Source organism: Cherax quadricarinatus, chromosome 67 (assembly GCF_038502225.1).
Source record: "Cherax quadricarinatus isolate ZL_2023a chromosome 67, ASM3850222v1, whole genome shotgun sequence".
In the NCBI taxonomy this organism is placed as follows: domain Eukaryota; kingdom Metazoa; phylum Arthropoda; class Malacostraca; order Decapoda; family Parastacidae; genus Cherax; species Cherax quadricarinatus.
Genome location: NC_091358.1, coordinates 5761149 through 5781395, shown reverse-complemented (window position 1 = coordinate 5781395; position 20247 = coordinate 5761149). Strand labels below are relative to the sequence as shown.

General features: G+C 40.5%; 2 protein-coding genes across 4 annotated transcripts in view; one reads left to right on the top strand and one right to left on the bottom strand.

Annotated features, from left to right (window-relative positions):
* The window catches only part of LOC128699603 (zinc finger protein 90), a 207155-nt gene that overhangs the window by 80766 nt on the left and 106142 nt on the right, over window positions 1-20247 (bottom strand). The gene's annotated exons all lie outside the window — the stretch shown is intronic.
* Window positions 1-20247, top strand: part of LOC128699602 (synaptonemal complex protein 1-like) — a 161054-nt gene that overhangs the window by 50966 nt on the left and 89841 nt on the right. For all 3 annotated transcript variants that reach the window (XM_070099353.1, XM_070099351.1, XM_070099352.1), the window contains exons 10-12: window positions 2558-2647; window positions 12013-12144; window positions 16618-16730. In XM_070099353.1, coding sequence (XP_069955454.1) covers window positions 2558-2647; window positions 12013-12144; window positions 16618-16730 — 335 coding nt within the window. The remainder of the gene's footprint in view (window positions 1-2557; window positions 2648-12012; window positions 12145-16617; window positions 16731-20247) is intronic.

Sequence of the window (20247 nt, the reverse complement as noted above, 5' to 3'; positions counted from 1 at the left end):
AATTGGGGAGGAGGAGTATGGAAGAAGTGAATGTTTTCAGATACTTGGGAGTTGACGTGTCGGCGGATGGATTTATGAAGGATGAGGTTAATCATAGAATTGATGAGGGAAAAAAGGTGAGTGGTGCGTTGAGGTATATGTGGAGTCAAAAAAACGTTATCTATGGAGGCAAAGAAGGGAATGTATGAAAGTATAGTAGTACCAACACTCTTATATGGGTGTGAAGCTTGGGTGGTAAATGCAGCAGCGAGGAGACGGTTGGAGGCAGCGGAGATGTCCTGTTTAAGGGCAATGTGTGGTGTAAATATTATGCAGAAAATTCGGAGTGTGGAAATTAGGAGAAGGTGTGGAGTTAATAAAAGTATTAGTCAGAGGGCAGAAGAGGGGTTGTTGAGGTGGTTTGGTCATTTAGAGAGAATGGATCACAGTAGAATGACATGGAAAGCATATAAATATATAGGGGAAGGAAGGCGGGGTAGGGGTCGTCCTCGAAAGGGTTGGAGAGAGGGGGTAAAGGAGGTTTTGTGGGTAAGGGGCTTGGACTTCCAGCAAGCGTGCGTGAGCGTGTTAGATAGGAGTGAATGGAGACGAATGGTACTTGGGACCTGACGATCTGTTGGAGTGTGAGCAGGGTAATATTTAGTGAAGGGATTCAGGGAAACCGGTTATTTTCATATAGTCGGACTTGAGTCCTGGAAATGGGAAGTACAATGCCTGCACTTTAAAGGAGGGGTTTTGGGATATTGGCAGTTTGGAGGGATATGTTGTGTATCTTTATATGTGTATGCTTCTAGACTGTTGTATTCTGAGCACCTCTGCAAAAACAGTGATAATGTGCGAGTGTGGTGAAAGTGTTGAATGATGATGAAAGTATTTTCTTTTTGGGGATTTTCTTTCTTTTTTGGGTCACCCTGCCTCGGTGGGAGACGGCCGACTTGTTGAAAAAAAAAAAAAAAAAAAAAAAAATATATGCTTCAATGTAAACACTTGATCTACACATCTCCTACCCACTCTAAAACCTCCTTGCTCATCTGCAATTCTACATTCTGTCTTACCTCTAATTCTTTCAATAATAACCCTAACGTACACTCTTCCTGGTATACTCAGTATGTTTTAATATATGATTTTTTTAACACGTCGGCCATCTTCCACCAAGGAAGTGTGACCCAAAAAAAAAGAAAGAAACACTTTCACTATCATTCAGCACTTAACATCATTCACACATAATCACTGTCTTTGTAGAAGCACTCAGATACAATGGTTTAGATGTTACTCCAAACAGTCAGTATCCCAAACCCCTCCTTTAAAGTGCAGGCATTGTACTTCCCACCTCCAGGACTCAGATCCAGCTAGCCAGTTTTCCTAAATCCCTCCACAAAATGTTACCTTGATCACACTCCAACACCTCGTCAAGTCCCCAAAACCATTTGTCCCCACTCCTGTCTAACGCTCTCACATGCCTGCTGTATGTCCAAGCCTCTTGCACAGATATTTGAGAGTAAACTTGCCAGCGAATGGGTTTAAGAAGGACAAAGTAAACCATAAAATTGATGAAGGAAAAAAGGTGAGTGGTGCATTGAGGTATCTGTGGAGACAAAAAACGATATCCATGCAGGCAAAGAAGGGAATGTAAGAAAGTATAGTGGTACCAACACTTATATAGGTGTGAAGCTTGGGTTGCAAATGCTGCAGCGAGGAGGTGGCTGGAGGCAATGGAGATGTCCTGTCTAAGGGCAGTGTGTGGTGTAAATATTATGCAGAGAATTCAGAATGTGGAAATTAGGAGGAGGTGTGAAGTTAATAAAAGTATTAGTCAGAGGGCTGTAGAGGAGTTGTTGAGGTGGTTTGGTCATTTAGAGAGAATGGATCAAAGTAGAATGACTTAGAGAGTGTATAAATCTGTAGGGGAAGGAAGGCAGGGTAGGGGTTGTCCTCGAAAAGGTTGGAAGGATGGGGTAAAGGAGGTTTTGTGGGCAAGGGGCTTGGACTTCCAGCAAGCATGTGTGAGCATTTTAGATAGGAGTGAATGGAGACGAATGGTTTTTGGGACCTGACAAGCTGTTGGAGTGTGAGCAGGTTAATATTTTGTGAAGGAATTCAGGGAAACCAGTTATTTTTATATAGCTGGATTTGAGTTCTGGAAATGGGAAGTACAATGCCTGCACTTTAAAGAAGGGGTTTGGGATATTGACAGTTTGGAGGGACTTCTAAACTGTCGTATCTGAGCGCCTCTGCAAAGACAGTGATTATGTATGAGGTGAAAGTGTTGAAAGATGATGAAAGTATTTTTGTTTTTAGGGATTGTCTTTCTTTTTGGGTCACCCTGCATCAGTGAGAGACAACTGACATGTTGAAAAAAAATATATATATTATCAAGTGGTTTAGGTTGTTTCAGTGTCAAAATATTGAGTGGAAACAGCAACTAAAAGAAAAATCTGAACTTGATAAAAGAGATGTTTTGCTGTAATAACATTTACCCAGGAAAATGTATATAGTTGATAGTAACTGTAGTGTTATTATTTATTTGACTAAAGTTAAAAACTAATTTTTTTTTCAGCTTGTGAATGAAAATTTAGTAGGTGAACTTGATAACAGCAAGATATGCCTAACTGATACAGAGAAACATGTGAAACAACTAGAAGTACAGGTTAGCTTATTCTTCTGTTATGTTTGTGTAATATATTAATTTCCACAGCAACTTTATATTCAACATAGATATATAATATTTCTTTTAGGATTGCTTCTTGGAAACAAAAAAAAAATGATACTGATACACAACTGAAGAATATGCTCAAAGTAAATTATCAGACAAAATAGAAATGGCATTCATTGTTCTAATATAAGGTGATAGAAAAGACCTTAACCAATGTTTATGTGCAGTTCAGGACAAAGTAGTTTAAATTTCTATATATTTCACAAATTGGATGAAGGTGCTTTTCTGGCATTTGACACCTGATTTTCTAAAAGCTGTTTTAAGCATAATTTGCCATTGTCGTGTTTCATTGGTCTTATTCTCTTGTATGTGGAGTATACTGTAACACTTTACTCTTATCCCTAAAGGCACAAAATTCAATTTAAACCAGCAAATAATAGAGCCTACTAGACTGGAGAATACACTAGACCTCATCTTCACTAACAATGATGATCTGATAAGAAATGTCACCATATCAAAAACAATATACTCAGATCACAACATAATTGAGGTTCAGACATGTATGCGTGGAGCCCCAGACCGACATAATGAGACTAGTCACGAGGGAGCATTCACCAAATTCAACTTCAATAACAAAAACATAAAGTGGGACCAAGTAAACCAAGTCCTAACCGATATAAGCTGGGAAGATATACTAAGCAACACAGACCCCAACTTATGCCTAGAACAGATTAACTCGGTGGCACTCGATGTATGCACAAGGCTTATTCCTCTAAGAAAAAGGAGGGGTATATGTAAAATAGAAAGAGACAGGCGCTCCCTTTACAGGCGATGGAAAAGAATAACAGAGCGGCTAAAAGAGGTCAATATATCTGAAATGCGTAGGGAGACACTGGTCAGAGAAATAGCAAGCATCGAACTTAAGCTAAAAGAATCCTTTAGGAGTCAGGAATCGCGGGAAGAACTAAAAGCCATAAATGAAATCGAAAGAAACCCAAAGTATTTCTTCTCCTATGCCAAATCAAAATCGAGAACAACGTCCAGTATTGGGCCCCTACTTAAACAAGATGGGTCCTACACAGATGACAGCAAGGAAATGAGTGAGCTACTCAAGTCCCAATATGACTCAGTTTTTAGCAAGCCACTAACCAGACTGAGAGTCGAAGATCAAAATGAATTTTTTATGAGAGAGCCACAAAATTTGATTAACACAAGCCTATCCGATGTTATCCTGACGCCAAATGACTTCGAACAGGCGATAAATGACATGCCCATGCACTCTGCCCCAGGGCCAGACTCATGGAACTCTGTGTTCATCAAGAACTGCAAGAAGCCCCTATCACGAGCCTTTTCCATCCTATGGAGAGGGAGCATGGACACGGGGGTCGTCCCAGTTACTAAAAACAACAGACATAGCCCCACTCCACAAAGGGGGCAGTAAAGCAACAGCAAAGAACTACAGACCAATAGCACTAACATCCCATATCATAAAAATCTTTGAAAGGGTCCTAAGAAGCAAGATCACCACCCATCTAGAAACCCATCAGTTACACAACCCAGGGCAACATGGGTTTAGAACAGGTCGCTCCTGTCTGTTTCAACTATTGGATCACTACGACAAGGTCCTAAATGCACTAGAAGACAAAAAGAATGCAGATGTAATATATACAGACTTTGCAAAAGCCTTCGACAAGTGTGACCATGGTGTAATAGCGCACAGAATGCGTGCTAAAGGAATAACAGGAAAAGTCAGTCGATGGATCTATAATTTCCTCACTAACAGAACACAGAGAGTAGTCGTCAACAGAGTAAAGTCCGAGGCAGCTACGGTGAAAAGCTCTGTTCCACAAGGCACAGTACTCGCTCCCATCTTGTTCGTCATCCTCATATCCGACATAGACAAGGATGTCAGCCACAGCACCGTGTCTTCCTTTGCAGATGACACCCGAATCTGCATGACAGTGACTTCCATTGCAGACACTGCAAGGCTCCAGGCGGACATCAACCAAATCTTTCAGTGGGCTGCAGAAAACAATATGAAGTTCAACGATGAGAAATTTCAATTACAGTGGACCCCCGCATACCGTACTCATCGCATACCGTTCAATCCGCATACCGCTCGCTTTTATCGCAAAAATTTTGCCTCGCATACCGCCCAAAAACCCGCTCACCACTCTTCGTCCGAGACGCGTCCAATGTGCGCCCTTAGCCAGCCTCACATGTGCCGCCGGTGGCATTGTTTACCAGCCAGCCTCCGCAGTAACATCCAAGCATACAATCGGAACATTTCGTATTATTACAGTGTTTTTGGTGATTTATCTGGAAAATAAGTGACCATGGGCCCCAAGAAAGCTTCTAGTGCCAACCCTACAGCAATAAGGGTGAGAATTACTATAGAGATGAAGAAAGAGATCATTGATAAGTATGAAAGTGGAGTGCGTGTCTCCGAGCTGGCCAGGTTGTATAATAAACCCCAATCAACCATCGCTTCTATTGGTGGTACAGCTGCTGCTGCTGCTGTAGTACCGTCTGCTGCTGCTGTAGCATCGTCTGCTGCTGCTGTAGCATCGTCTGCTGCTGCTGTAGCATCGTCTGCTGCTGCTGTAGCACTGTCAGCTGCTGCTGCTGTTGTACCATCGTCAGCTGCTGCTGCTGCTGCTGTAGTACCGTCTGCTGCTGCTGTAGTACCGTCTGCTGCTGCTGTAGCATCGTTTGCTGCTGCTGTAGCACTGTCAGCTGCTGCTGCTGCTGCTGTAGCACCGTTGTTGGTGTGGCTTATTGAGAATACCAAGAAACAATTAACCCCAGAGGATTTGCCACCCAGGATAACCCAAAAAAGTCAGTGTCATAGAAGACTGTCTAACTTATTTCCATTGGGGTCCTTAATCTTGTCTCCCAGGATGCAACCCACACCAGTCGACTAACACCCAGGTGAACAGGGAAAAATGCCTGGAACTAGTGCTCATATTGGTGAATTTAAAGCCAGCAAAGGTTGGTTTGAGAGATTTAAGAATCGTAGTGGCATACACAATGTGATAAGGCCTGTTCTGGAAGAAAATGCCAAACAGGACCTACAGTACTCAGGAGGAAAAGGCACTCCCAGGACACAGTGTCTCATCAGTCATTGCTGCATCTTCAATAAAGGTAAGTGTCATTTATTCTTCATTTAGTAGAGTAGTACATGCACAATTTATATTGTGCATGTACTACTCTACTATTGTGCATGTATCCTTCTCTTTGTGTGTAGGAAAATGTATATTTCATGTGGTAAAAATTTTTTTTCATACTTTTGGGTGTCTTGCACGGATTAATTTAATTTCCATTATTTCTTATGGGGAAAATTCATTCGCGTACCGATCATTTCGCATAACAATCAGCCCTCTTGCACGGATTAAAGTCGCTATGCGGGGGTCCACTGTACTCAGATATGGTAAACATGAGGAAATTAAATCTTCATCAGAGTACAAAACAAATTCTGGCCACAAAATAGAGCGAAACACCAACGTCAAAGACCTGGGAGTGATTATGTCGGAGGATCTCACCTTCAAGGACCATAACATTGTATCAATCGCATCTGCTAGAAAAATGACAGGATGGATAATGAGAACCTTCAAAACTAGGGAGGCCAAGCCCATGATGACACTCTTCAGATCACTTGTTCTATCTAGGCTGGAATATTGCTGCACACTAACAGCACCTTTCAAGGCAGGTGAAATTGCCGACCTAGAAAATGTACAGAGAACTTTCACGGCGCGCATAACGGAGATAAAACACCTCAATTACTGGGAGCGCTTGAGGTTCCTAAACCTGTATTCCCTGGAACGCAGGAGGGAGAGATACATGATTATATACACCTGGAAAATCCTAGAGGGACTAGTACCGAACTTGCACACGAAAATCACTCACTACGAAAGCAAAAGACTTGGCAGACGATGCACCATCCCCCCAATGAAAAGTAGGGGTGTCACTAGCACGTTAAAGAGACCATACAATAAGTGTCAGGGGCCCGAGACTGTTCAGCTGCCTCCCAGCACACATACCTGGAGTACCTGGAGAGAGTTCCGGGGGTCAACGCCCCCGCGGCCCGGTCTGTGACCAGGCCTCCTGGTGGATCAGCGCCTGATCAACCAGGCTGTTGCTGCTGGCTGCACGCAAACCAACGTACGAGCCACAGCCCGGCTGATCAGGAACTGACTTTAGGTGCTTGTCCAGTGCCAGCTTGAAGACTGCCAGGGGTCTGTTGGTAATCCCCCTTATGTGTGCTGGGAGGCAGTTGAACAGTCTCGGGCCCCTGACACTTATTGTATGGTCTCTTAACGTGCTAGTGACACCCCTGCTTTTCATTGGGGGGATGGTGCATCGTCTGCCAAGTCTTTTGCTTTCGTAGTGAGTGATTTTCGTGTGCAAGTTCGGTACTAGTCCCTGTAGGATTTTCCAGGTGTATATAATCATGTATCTCTCCCTCCTGCATTCCAGGGAATACAGGTTTAGGAACCTCAAGGTTCCCCATAAGGGGGATTTCCAACAGAACCCTGGCAGTCTTCAAGCTGGCACTGGACAAGCACCTAAAGTCAGTTCCTGATCAGCCGGGCTGTGGCTCGTACGTTGGTTTGCGTGCAGCCAGCAGCAACAGCCTGGTTGATCAGGCTCTGATCCACCAGGAGGCCTGGTCACAGACCGGGCCGCGGGGGCGTTGACCCCAGAACTCTCTCCAGGTAAACACAAGCCTATCCGATGTTATCCTGACGCCAAATGACTTCGAACAGGCGATAAATGACATGCCCATGCACTCTGCCCCAGGGCCAGACTCATGGAACTCTGTGTTCATCAAGAACTGCAAGAAGCCCCTATCACGAGCCTTTTCCATCCTATGGAGAGGGAGCATGGACACGGGGGTCGTCCCACAGTTACTAAAAACAACAGACATAGCCCCACTCCACAAAGGGGGCAGTAAAGCTCCAGCAAAGAACTACAGACAAATAGCACTGACATCCCATATCATAAAAATCTTTGAAAGGGTCCTAAGAAGCAAGATCACCACCCATCTAGAAACCCATCAGTTACACAACCCAGGGCAACATGGGTTTAGAACAGGTCGCTCCTGTCTGTCTCAACTATTGGATCACTACGACAAGGTCCTAAATACACTAGAAGACAAAAAGAATGCAGATGTAATATATACAGACTTTGCAAAAGCCTTCGACAAGTGTGACCATGGCGTAATAGCGCACAAAATGCGTGCTAAAGGAATAACAGGAAAAGTCGGTCGATGGATCTATAATTTCCTCACTAACAGAACACAGAGAGTAGTCGTCAACAGAGTAAAGTCCGAGGCAGCTACGGTGAAAAGCTCTGTTCCACAAGACACAGTACTCGCTCCCATCTTGTTCCTCATCCTCATATCCGACATAGACAAGGATGTCAGCCACAGCACCGTGTCTTCCTTTGCAGATGACACCCGAATCTGCATGACAGTGTCTTCCATTGCAGACACTGCAAGGCTCCAGGCGGACATCAACCAAATCTTTCAGTGGGCTGCAGAAAACAATATGAAGTTCAACGATGAGAAATTTCAATTACTCAGATATGGTAAACATGAGGAAATTAAATCTTCATCAGAGTACAAAACAAATTCTGGCCACAAAATAGAGCGAAACACCAACGTCAAAGACCTGGGAGTGATTATGTCAGAGGATCTCACCTTCAAGGACCATAACATTGTATCAATCGCATCTGCTAGAAAAATGACAGGATGGATAATGAGAACCTTCAAAACTAGGGAGGCCAAGCCCATGATGACACTCTTCAGGTCACTTGTTCTATCTAGGCTGGAATATTGCTGCACACTAACAGCACCTTTCAAGTCAGGTGAAATTGCCGACCTAGAAAATGTACAGAGAACTTTCACGGCGCGCATAACGGAGATAAAACACCTCAATTACTGGGAGCGCTTGAGGTTCCTAAACCTGTATTCCCTGGAATGCAGGAGGGAGAGATACATGATAATATACACCTGGAAAATCCTAGACTAGAGGGACTAGTACCGAACTTGCACACGAAAATCACTCACTACGAAAGCAAAAGACTTGGCAGACGATGCACCATACCCCCAATGAAAAGCAGGGGTGTCACTAGCACGTTAAGAGACCATACAATAAGTGTCAGGGGCCCGAGACTGTTCAACTGCCTCCCAGCACACATAAGGGGGATTACCAACAGACCCCTGGCAGTCTTCAAGCTGGCACTGGACAAGCACCTAAAGTCAGTTCCTGATCAGCCGGGCTGTGGCTCGTACGTTGGTTTGCGTGCAGCCAGCAGCAACAGCCTGGTTGATCAGGCTCTGATCCACCAGGAGGCCTGGTCACAGACCGGGCCGCGGGGGCGTTGACCCCCGGAACTCTCTCCAGGTAAACTGCAGGTATAAAATGTGTTGGTTAAGGTGTTTGTACTTGCTAATGTGAATGCTCTATTATTTTTTTTTTTTTTAGCACATGAGCCATCTCCCACTGAGGTAGGTTCTACTGTTTTAATTATTTATTCTCATCAAAGGAAGCACCTGGATGCTGGTAAAGGGATCATGACCTAAGGATTTAGAGTATCCCCTCCCTTGTTTATACCTGCTTGCCTCCCATTCCTTAGGCAGTGTGTGACCACTAAAGGTTTCGTTCTTCCCAATACAGTGGAACCTCAGGTTACAAACGCCCCCAGCATGCGAATTTTTCAGGATACGAACCGTCATTCGGTCAATTTTTTGCTTCAGGATACGAAAGAAATTTCAGGGATTGGCGGAGAGCATGTATAATTTCTTTATATAAAGGGAAGGGGGACAAAAGAGATTGTAAAAATTATAGAGGAATTAGTTTACTGAGTATACCAGGAAAAGTGTATGGTAGGGTTATTATTGAAAGAATTAGAGGCAAGACTGAATGTAGGATTGCAGATGAGCAAGGAGGTTTTAGAGTGGGTAGGGGATGTGTAGATCAGGTGTTTACATTGAACAGTATTTAGATAAAGGTGAAGTTTTTATTGTATTTATGGATTTAGAAAAGGCATATGATAGAGTGGATAGGGAAGCAATGTGGCAGATGTTGCAAGTATATGGAATAGGTGGTGAGTTACTAAATGCTGTAAAGAGTTTTTATGAGGATAGTGAAGCTCAGGTTAGGGTGTGTAGAAGAGAGGGTGACTACTTCCTGGTAAAATTAGGTCTTAGACAGGGATGTGCAGTGTCACCATGGCTGTTTAATATATTTATAGATGGGGTTGTGAAAGAAGTAAATGCTAGGGTGTTCGGGAGAGGGGTGGGATTAAATTATGGGGAATCAAATACAAAATGGAATTGACACAGTTACTTTTTGCTGATGATACTGTGCTTATGGGAGATTCTAAAGAAAAATTGCCAAGGTTATTGGACAAATATGGGAATGTGTGTAAAGGTAGAAAGTTGAAAGTGAACATAGAAAAGAGTAAGGTGATGAGGGTATCAAATGATTTAGATAAAGAAAAATTGGATATCAAATTGGGGAGGAGGAGCATGGAAGAAGTGAATGTTTTCAGATACATGTATTTGGGAGTTGCCGTGTTGGCGGATGGATTTATGAAGGATGAGGTTAATCATAGAATTGATGAAGAAAAAAAGGTGAGCCGTGCATTGAGGTATATGTGGAGGCAAAAAATGTTATCTATGGAGGCAAAGAAGGCTATGTATGAAAGTATAGTATTACCAACACTTATATGGGTGTGAAGCTTGGGCTGTGAATGCAGCAGCAAGGAGGCGGTTGGAGGCAGTGGAGATGTTCTGTCTAAGACCAATGTGTGGTGTAAATATGCAGAAAATTCGGAGTGTGGAAATTAGGAGAAGGTGTGGAGTTAATAAAAGTATTAGAGGGCTGAAGAGGGTTTGTTGAGGTGGTTTGGTCATTTAGAGAGAATGGATCAAAGTAGAATGACATGGAGAGCGTATAAATCTGTAGGGGAAGGAAGGCAGGGTAGGGGTCGTCCTCGAAAAGGTTGGACGGAGGGGGTAAAGAAGGTGTTGTGGGTGAGGGGTTTGGACTTCCAGCAAGCGTGCATGAGCGTGTTAGATAGGAGTGAATGAAGACGAATGGTATTTGGGGCCTGACGATCTGTTGGAGTGTGAGCAGGGTAATATTTAGTGAAGGGATTCAGGGAAACCGGTTATTTTATATAATTGGTCTTGTGTCCTGGAAATGGGAAGTACAATGCCTGCACTCTAAAGGAGGGGTTTGGGATATTGGCAGTTTGGAGAGATATATTGTGCATTTTTATACGTATATACTTCTAAACTGTTGTATTTCTGGGCACCTCTGCAAAAACAGTGATTATGTGTGAGTGAGGTGAAAATGTTGAATGATGAAAGTATTTTCTTTTTGGGGATTTTCTTTCTCTTTGGATCACCCTGCCTCGGTGGGAGACGGCCGACTTGTTGAAAAAAAAAAAAATATTATAAAACCTCTGATGTTTTCATAGAATGTGCGACCACTCCTGACCACAATCCTCCTCCCTCCGCCATCCATGTAATGACATATTTTGTTCATTCTAGAGTGTATATCAGTTTCTATGTTATTTATATTGTTATGTCATGTTAGATGAAATGTGACAGATAAAGAAGCCGTAGAGTTGATATTAGGGTTATTTCGTCATGCCTCCTGAAAGCAGGAATTCAGCTGGAACGAATTAATTGCATTTCAGTTAATTTAAATGAGGAAAATTGACCCAACTTACGAACAAATCAGGATACGAACAAGTCCACGGAACGGATTCGTACCCCGAGGTTCCACTGTATAGTAATAATATGATATATTGTTTGTTAGAATTTCTATTTCAAGCTTCATATATTTATTCATTGTGGTTTCAAGGTACAGGGAAGCCCCCACTTTACAGCAGTTTATTAATACAGCAGTTTTCAATTATACCCATTCTTCATTTATTCAGGCTTCCTACACTAAATATATTCACCACTCACTGTACACTTGAGTGTGAAAATTTTTTAAGGTAAGTAGTGTGTGTACACACTGTATATGCATTTTTTTAGGTCTAGCTCTATTGCTCACTTAATATATAATACATGTATTGTAAACATGTTATCAGGCTATTATATGCATTTGAAAGTGGAAAAAGATATATTTCACTTGAACAACTATTTCACTTGACAACAGTAGCCCAGAACCCAACCTGCTGTATAAGCAGGGCTCTGTTGTACATACGTAATTCATCCTCACTGTATGTATAACAGGTATTGGTAACTGGGCATTTCACATGCACAGAAGCAGAGAGGTACATGTCTTTTGCCTTAACCATTTCATATATTCATTGTTTTTTATTTTGTTTTTTTGTAGGTGACCTTACTGACACAGACTGTGGAACACTTTGAGCAGTTGAATGAACACAGTAGGAAGGAAAAAGAGACTTTTCAAGAAATAAATCAAGAACTAAATAAGAGTGTTGAGCTATTGAAGGGAAAACTTTCAGTAAGTTTTCTATAAAGTGTTGTAGTTGTTTTTGTACTTGTACTTATTTTTTCTTAGACAAAGAAAACTGAATATAGATATAAATGGTAATGGAGTTATTTATGATAAATTTAAAAACAGTGTTGTTAGAGGCATGATAGTTAAAATTGTACAACAGAGAATAAATCAATAAAGCTGGTGAATGAGCTGATGAAAGGAAAAAATACTGGTTCTATTAGAAAATTGATTACAGACCGTATTCAGCAATAATTTGTAATTACTGTCCCTTGGGGAGGTTCCTTGATGTTGGTGAGGAGCTCTTGATGCATGGAATTTGTCCTGTCCTTCCCTTCCTTGGATTGATCTTTATTGCTTCCTATTTCCTCAGTTGCTATATGATCTCCTCAGTTTAGCACTTACCCCTAAATATAATAATAATAATTTTTAAATCTGTATGGAATTTACTTTCACTGTAGGGTAAATTTCCTTTAAAAGGTTACACTGAAAACTTGTGTTCAAATACAGTTATTTATTTTATGTTATTCCTGCTCTTAATTTATATCTTTTACTTTGTTGTTGCTTCCTCTCCCTGTTAAACTAAAAACTATATCAGTAACTGTTTTTTATTCACATTCTGGACTGGAATTAGCTTGATAGTCTCCTTTCATAACCCTTTGAGGTGTTCCAGCATGCTGGGTACTGACTTTGCATTGAGTTAGATACCCATTTATGTTTATTTCTTTTGCACAGTCATTCAGCTCCCTGTCCCACTTTGCTCTTCAGATGTATCTGTATCAGGTACTTAAATCTCAAGATATACATAGTAATACTTGGTCCTAGTAGAGTTTTGTATTCTAGTTTTTTAAGATTGTTACTTGGGTGAATATCAGATCTAGTCAAACAAACAAACCTTTTTATTTTCCCTACAAGATACAGTACATAGTTTCACGGAATTGGATGACATTTGTTAGTACCCCTGGAAAGCCCCTGGTTATGCATAGCATTTTGGGCAAGCCATAACTTAAGGTTAATAGAACATAAGAGACATAGTAAACATTGCACTTACATGTATACAGAGACATTAATTCTAATGAAAATAAACATAGTCATGGTCATATCCCACCAGGATAAGGGTGACTCACCATAAAGAAACAGTGACCATCATTCATTCAATAGTTGTCTTGCCAAAAGTGTGGATACATCACAGTTATCTGTATGAATTGATAAAGTCCCTGGTGAATGAAGTCTTCATTATTAAAACGACATATTTTCCAGCATATAAGGCACACGAGTATATGAGACACATAAGACGATGTTTCCAAACAGTTGTAATGTAGCATTAGTAAACAGATGCTAAAGTGTAACCCAAAGCCTACACTTGACCCTGACCTTGAGCATATAAGGCACAGGGTGATTTTCCAAGATTTTTTGTGGGGGAAAAAAGGGTGCCTTATATGCCAGAAAATACGGTAATTCTCATATTGTGTCTTGATTTGCATACATCCCCCATTCCTTTGAGTTCAAACATTGTACTTTCTGCCTCCAGGACTCTACTCCCAAAAACTGATTTCCCTGTAACCTTTTGCAAGTGTTACCTAGCTCACACTCCATTTGCACATCAAACCCTTAAAAACTAGTAGACTCCACTCACTTTGATCTGATACATTATGCACATCTGCTGCATCCTCAAGCCTCTCTCACATGCACCCTCCTTCACTGTCTCTCTCTCCAACCCTTCCTGGGATGACTGCTATGCTTTCTTTTCTCCACCCTGGATTTATACACCCTCTCTGCCATTTTATTTTACTCCATGCTTTCTGAATGACTGAATCACCTCAGCAAACCTTCCCCCACTCTTTAAATTATACCTTTTGTGACTAAATCTAATTTCTCTGCATAATACTGTATTGACATTACATATTGCCCTCAAACATGACATCTCACTGCCTCCCCCCTTCTGTTAGCCATAAAAGTGTTGGTACCACTATGTACTCTGTTATACGCATTTACCTTTTTGTCTCTAGACAAACTTTTCTTTCCACAGACTTCAACACAGCACCTGCTTTTTTCCCCCATATATTCTGTAGCTCACCTTGTCTTCCATAAACCCATCTGCTGCACTTCCATTCTTAATATCTTAATACATTAATTTCCTCCATACTCCCTCCCCACCATCTGATATGGAGTACGTAAACCATACCACGGGCGGGGATAGAACCCATGTCATTATGATTTCGTGAGTCATGGAGTACGCATTTCACTATTTAAACTTTTTTTTACTCATCACCTTTCTCTTTTCTGTGTTCACAAAAACCTCTTTGACATCCCCTGTGCCTGACTCAGCCTGTGTAAAAACTCACTGCACATAAATGGCCTTAAGGTCTGGAACTCCCCGTCTGAAGCATTGAAAAGTTCCGTCTGCAAATTTAATTCAGAGCTTTTGTTAATAAGCATCTCATCTCCTTAACATAATCAAGACAGCAAGATGCTAAGCCAAACAAAACCAGCTTTTCATCCAGTTCTGTTCCTGTCCTTCTTCCAGTCTTCCTTCAACTCCCATACATAATTGGTAAAATATCTTGTCCCATTTTTTTTGTATTGTAACTTGCTGTATCTTCACCATCTCTATTTGATCACTCCACATAACTGAAGGTCACTGAATTAGTTAAGATAATATGTAATTATTTTGTAATTGACCTCTTGTCATTATCTACCTTTCTTATTGCACCTATGATTGTAGTTACCTGCACAAGAAATCCTACTTAATAGGCTATTCTAATTGTTAAGTAACTTGTAAGCAATATGATTATTTGCCTGAAATGCATTACATAATTAGTGGCTTTCTTTTGTGCCTATTATTGTATTAATTCATTTAAACTACATTATGTGTATTGCATAAAGAAATAAACATTGTTATTTTTATCACTATTATTGTATTTTATTTCCTTCTTTTACCCACCCAAAACACCTCCACCAACCTTATCCTTTGTAAGTTCTCTTTAGAATTTCCCAAAAGAACCATGACATTGGCAAAGAGCAACTGTGATAACTCCCACTTTATATTAAATTCATTATCTTTTAACCCTTTCAGGGTCCACGGGCCCTCTCCGAGACTTGTTCTCAGGGTCCCCAAATTTTAACCCTTAAATGGTCCAAACGTATATATACGTTCACTCACGTAGCTCCCCAAATTTTTTGAGGATTTTTTTTTTTTTTTTTTTTTTTTTTTTAATAGGAAAAAAGAGCATATGGTATCCAGGCATCCCCAATTATTTTAATATGGTGCACAGTGAGTGCGCACACCCATTCTCTCATCTCTAGGTGACTCAGGCTTATCATGGCAATGTTGAATGAATGACAAAGAAAACGTATATATACGTTTGGGGCGCTACATGAGAGAACGTATATATACGTTTGGATCGTTTAGGGGTTTAAAAGAAAACATAATTCTTATGAAAAGATAGAGAATCTTTTCCCAATCATAATGACACCAAAAGTATGAAATTTGATGGAAAGCTTACGGAATTATGCTCTCGCGATGTTAGCGGTCTTGACGATGTTTACGCATCGGCGATTTTGCCCACTTTGAGCCCTATTTTCGGCCAATTCCAGTGTACTAGTCGACAAAAATCATAACTATTTCGCTAGAACTCCATTTTTCCTATCGAATAAGTACAAGAAACCACCCATTTACCGATTTCAACTATCCAATAAAGTGGTCAGAATTTAGCAATTTTGCCAATTTCACACAAATTTCAAAAGATGCCAATTTTCGAATAGGGTCCAGAATAAACAAGAAAGACATTCCTGGCACTAAAATAACAAGTTCTTTGTTCGTTAGTCACATCCCCAGGCCCCTCTTATATTTCTTTGGCTTTCCACTTACAATTTTTATTCTTACAAAAAATAGAAGATTTACTGTTATGCAGACTACTGCATTAGTGTAGAAATGGTATAAATAATGTCAGCACACTTGTGAAAGAATATTAGACTCACCAGTTGACGTGTATTGGATGCTTGGCATGATTTGTTTACTTTTGAACTTTAGTAAAAATCGAAGATTTCTGCTACTTTGAGCTCAATTTCAAGGTACTTTTCATTGTAAAACCAGTCAAAATCATCTCAATTTCTGTAATATGTCTTCCATTCTTTAAAATGAGACCAGGAAAACTAGAATACAACAATAAATACCATACGAAAATACAGTGCAAAGTCGCTGTTTTAATCCAAAAACACGGTCAAAGATTTTTTTTTCTCATTACGCACTGTGTGCTGTAGGATTTTTTTTTATACTGCACACACTGAGTACATAGACCCATTCTTTCATATGTAGGCCTACCAGCTTTCTCTCACTAGATTTGAGGGAGCTAGAATTTAGGCGTACTAGTACAGCCAAGACCCTGAAAGGGTTAATCCCACACCTCTCTCCAACACCCTTGTGTTTATGCCACTATTTTCTATAAAAAATTATTGACAATTTTTTATGCTCTGCAGACTGTAGATGATACTCTACTGGATATGCAGATCAAAATGTCATCAGATGAAGAAGAAAAAGCAAAATTACATGAGCACATAATATCCCTTGAAGATAAATACAAAGCTTACAGGTATGAATCTTGCAGTTTCAACTTTCTTTTATTTTTACTTAGTCTTTTATGCCTTATTTTCTCACAGAACCTTAAAGTGATAGCAACATATAATTAATCCCCAGACATTTCAAATAACCTAATGTACCTAAAGACTTGTGCATTCAGTAAACAGGAAAGACTTACAGTAAAGGGCTTTAAATTCCACACTAAGGCTGTCTGCTGAGAAAGATTATGTACTATCTATTTTAAACGCTGTCATGTATTTTCTAGATGTTTGAAGCAAGGACAATAAAGATAAAGGCTCTCTTCTCATCCTGCATTCCCTCCAGTCACTGCTGGCATGCAATTTAGGTAGAAAGCATACCATACCATATTAGAACAATGGCATGAAATTTACAAGAGAGAGATAGAAGTGTATGGAAGGCATGAGCTACAAACTACCTCAACTTTTATTACTGTTCCTACCTCATTTGTTTGTATTGCTTCACTACCCACAGCTTAGTGTACTAGTCATTCTACTTTTAGTTTTCACTAGTTCTGGATACTGTGGTGCAGGCAGACATGCACCATAGCTGTGATTACCAAAATCACCACCTCTGCCTCTGCTTCTGCCACTACTGTTATTGTTAACTAGGACAGCTCATTGTCAACTGTTTGTCCTCATTTAGTTGCTGAAGTGATACGAGGAATCCTTGATTACAATTTAACCCTGCAGAGTATCTAGTTGAGTCCTGTATTGGCAAAGTGCTTGTCTAGCTGTTTAGAATGTGGGGCAGAAGTTTGTGGTTATAGGAGGGTGGGGGCAGGAGGAAAGAGGAGTGATTGGTGGAATGATGAAGTAAAGGGTGTGATAAAAGAGAAAAAGGTAGCTTATGAGAGGTTTTTACAAAGCAGAAGTGTTATAAGAAGAGCAGAGTATATGGAGAGTAAAAGAAAGGTAAAGAGAGTGGTGAGAGAGTGCAAAAGGAGAGCAGATGATAGAGTGGGAGAGGCACTGTCAAGAAATTTTAATGAAAATAAGAAAAAATTTTGGAGTGAGTTAAACAAGTTAAGAAAGCCTAGGGAAAATATGGATTTGTCAGTTAAAAACAGAGTAGGGGAGTTAGTAGATGGGGAGATGGAGGTATTGGGTAGATGGCGAGAATATTTTGAGGAACTTTTAAATGTTAAGGAAGAAACAGAGGCAGTAATTTCATGCACTGGTCAGGGAGGTATACCATCTTTTAGGAGTGAAGAAGAGCAGAATGTAAGTGTGGGGGAGGTACGTGAGGCATTACGTAAAATGAAAGGGGGTAAAGCAGCTGGAACTGATGGGATCATGACAGAAATGTTAAAGGCAGGGGGGGATATAGTGTTGGAGTGGTTGGTACTTTTGTTTAATAAATGTATGAAAGAGGGGAAGGTACCTAGGGATTGGCAGAGAGCATGTATAGTCCCTTTATATAAAGGGAAAGGGGACAAAAGAGACTGTAAAAATTATAGAGGAATAAGCTTACTGAGTATACCAGGAAAAGTGTACGGTAGGGTTATAATTGAAAGAATTAGAGGTAAGACAGAATGTAGGATTGCGGATGAGCAAGGAGGTTTTAGAGTGGGTAGGGGATGTGTAGATCAGGTGTTTACATTGAAGCATATATGTGAACAGTATTTAGATAAAGATAGGGAAGTTTTTATTGCATTTATGGATTTAGAAAAGGCATATGATAGAGTGGATAGAGGAGCAATGTGGCAGATGTTGCAAGTATATGGAATAGGTGGTAAGTTATTAAATGCTGTAAAGAGTTTTTATGAGGATAGTGAGGCTCAGGTTAGGGTGTGTAGAAGAGAGGGAGACTACTTCCCGGTAAAAGTAGGTCTTAGACAGGGATGTGTAATGTCACCATGGTTGTTTAATATATTTATAGATGGGGTTGTTAAGGAAGTAAATGCTAGGGTGTTTGGGAGAGGGGTGGGATTAAATTATGGGGAATCAAATTCAAAATGGGAATTGACACAGTTACTTTTTGCTGATGATACTGTGCTTATGGGAGATTCTAAAGAAAAATTGCAAAGGTTAGTGGATGAGTTTGGGAATGTGTGTAAAGGTAGAAAGTTGAAAGTGAACATAGAAAAGAGTAAGGTGATGAGGGTGTCAAATGATTTAGATAAAGAAAAATTGGATATCAATTTGGGGAGGAGGAGTATGGAAGAAGTGAATGTTTTCAGATACTTGGGAGTTGACGTGTCGGCAGATGGATTTATGAAGGATGAGGTTAATCATAGAATTGATGAGGGAAAAAAGGTGAGTGGTGCGTTGAGGTATATGTGGAGTCAAAAAAACGTTATCTATGGAGGCAAAGAAGGGAATGTATGAAAGTATAGTAGTACCAACACTCTTATATGGGTGTGAAGCTTGGGTGGTAAATGCAGCAGCGAGGAGACGGTTGGAGGCAGTGGAGATGTCCTGTTTAAGGGCAATGTGTGGTGTAAATATTATGCAGAAAATTCGGAGTGTGGAAATTAGGAGAAGGTGTGGAGTTAATAAAAGTATTAGTCAGAGGGCAGAAGAGGGGTTGTTGAGGTGGTTTGGTCATTTAGAGAGAATGGATCAAAGTAGAATGACATGGAAAGCATATAAATCTATAGGGGAAGGAAGGCGGAGTAGGGGTCGTCCTCGAAAGGGTTGGAGAGAGGGAGTAAAGGAGGTTTTGTGGGTAAGGGGCTTGGACTTCCAGCAAGCGTGCGTGAGCGTGTTAGATAGGAGTGAATGGAGACAAATGGTACTTGGGACCTGACGATCTGTTGGAGTGTGAGCAGGGTAATATTTAGTGAAGGGATTCAGGGAAACCGGTTATTTTCATATAGTCGGACTTGAGTCCTGGAAATGGGAAGTACAATGCCTGCACTTTAAAGGAGGGGTTTGGGATATTGGCAGTTTGGAGGGATATGTTGTGTATCTTTATATGTGTATGCTTCTAGACTGTTGTATTCTGAGCACCTCTGCAAAAACAGTGATAATGTGCGAGTGTGGTGAAAGTGTTGAATGATGATGAAAGTATTTTCTTTTTGGGGATTTTCTTTCTTTTTTGGGTCACCCTGCCTCGGTGGGAGACGGCCGACTTGTTGAAAAAAAAAAAAAAAAAAAAAAAAAAAAAATTGTCTTTGCAGATAGTTTGTCCCATTCTGCTATAATTTTATTGCAGTGCAAAAAAGTAGTGTACTAATATTACTGTCCTATCTCTTACCTAGTAGTCTCATTCCATTGTTTTGAGTTATTGACTCTCTCAAGTGCATTATAGAGTCAGTATTGTTTCTAGTGTTTTGTACTTGAAATTTCTAACCATAAACCTAGCATTCTGTTGGCTTTGCAACCTATATGTATTACGTGCTCCATCGTTTTTGTGGATTATTGTGGTTTCTTTTACGTGCTAGAAATTTTAAATTGTGCCAGTGAACTTATGAAGTACATCCCTTCACCACTTAGAACTAATCTAGCAAATAATAGTATACACTGAGCCAAAAAAAGATAAAAAGTGTGTAGTAACATAGCAGAGCC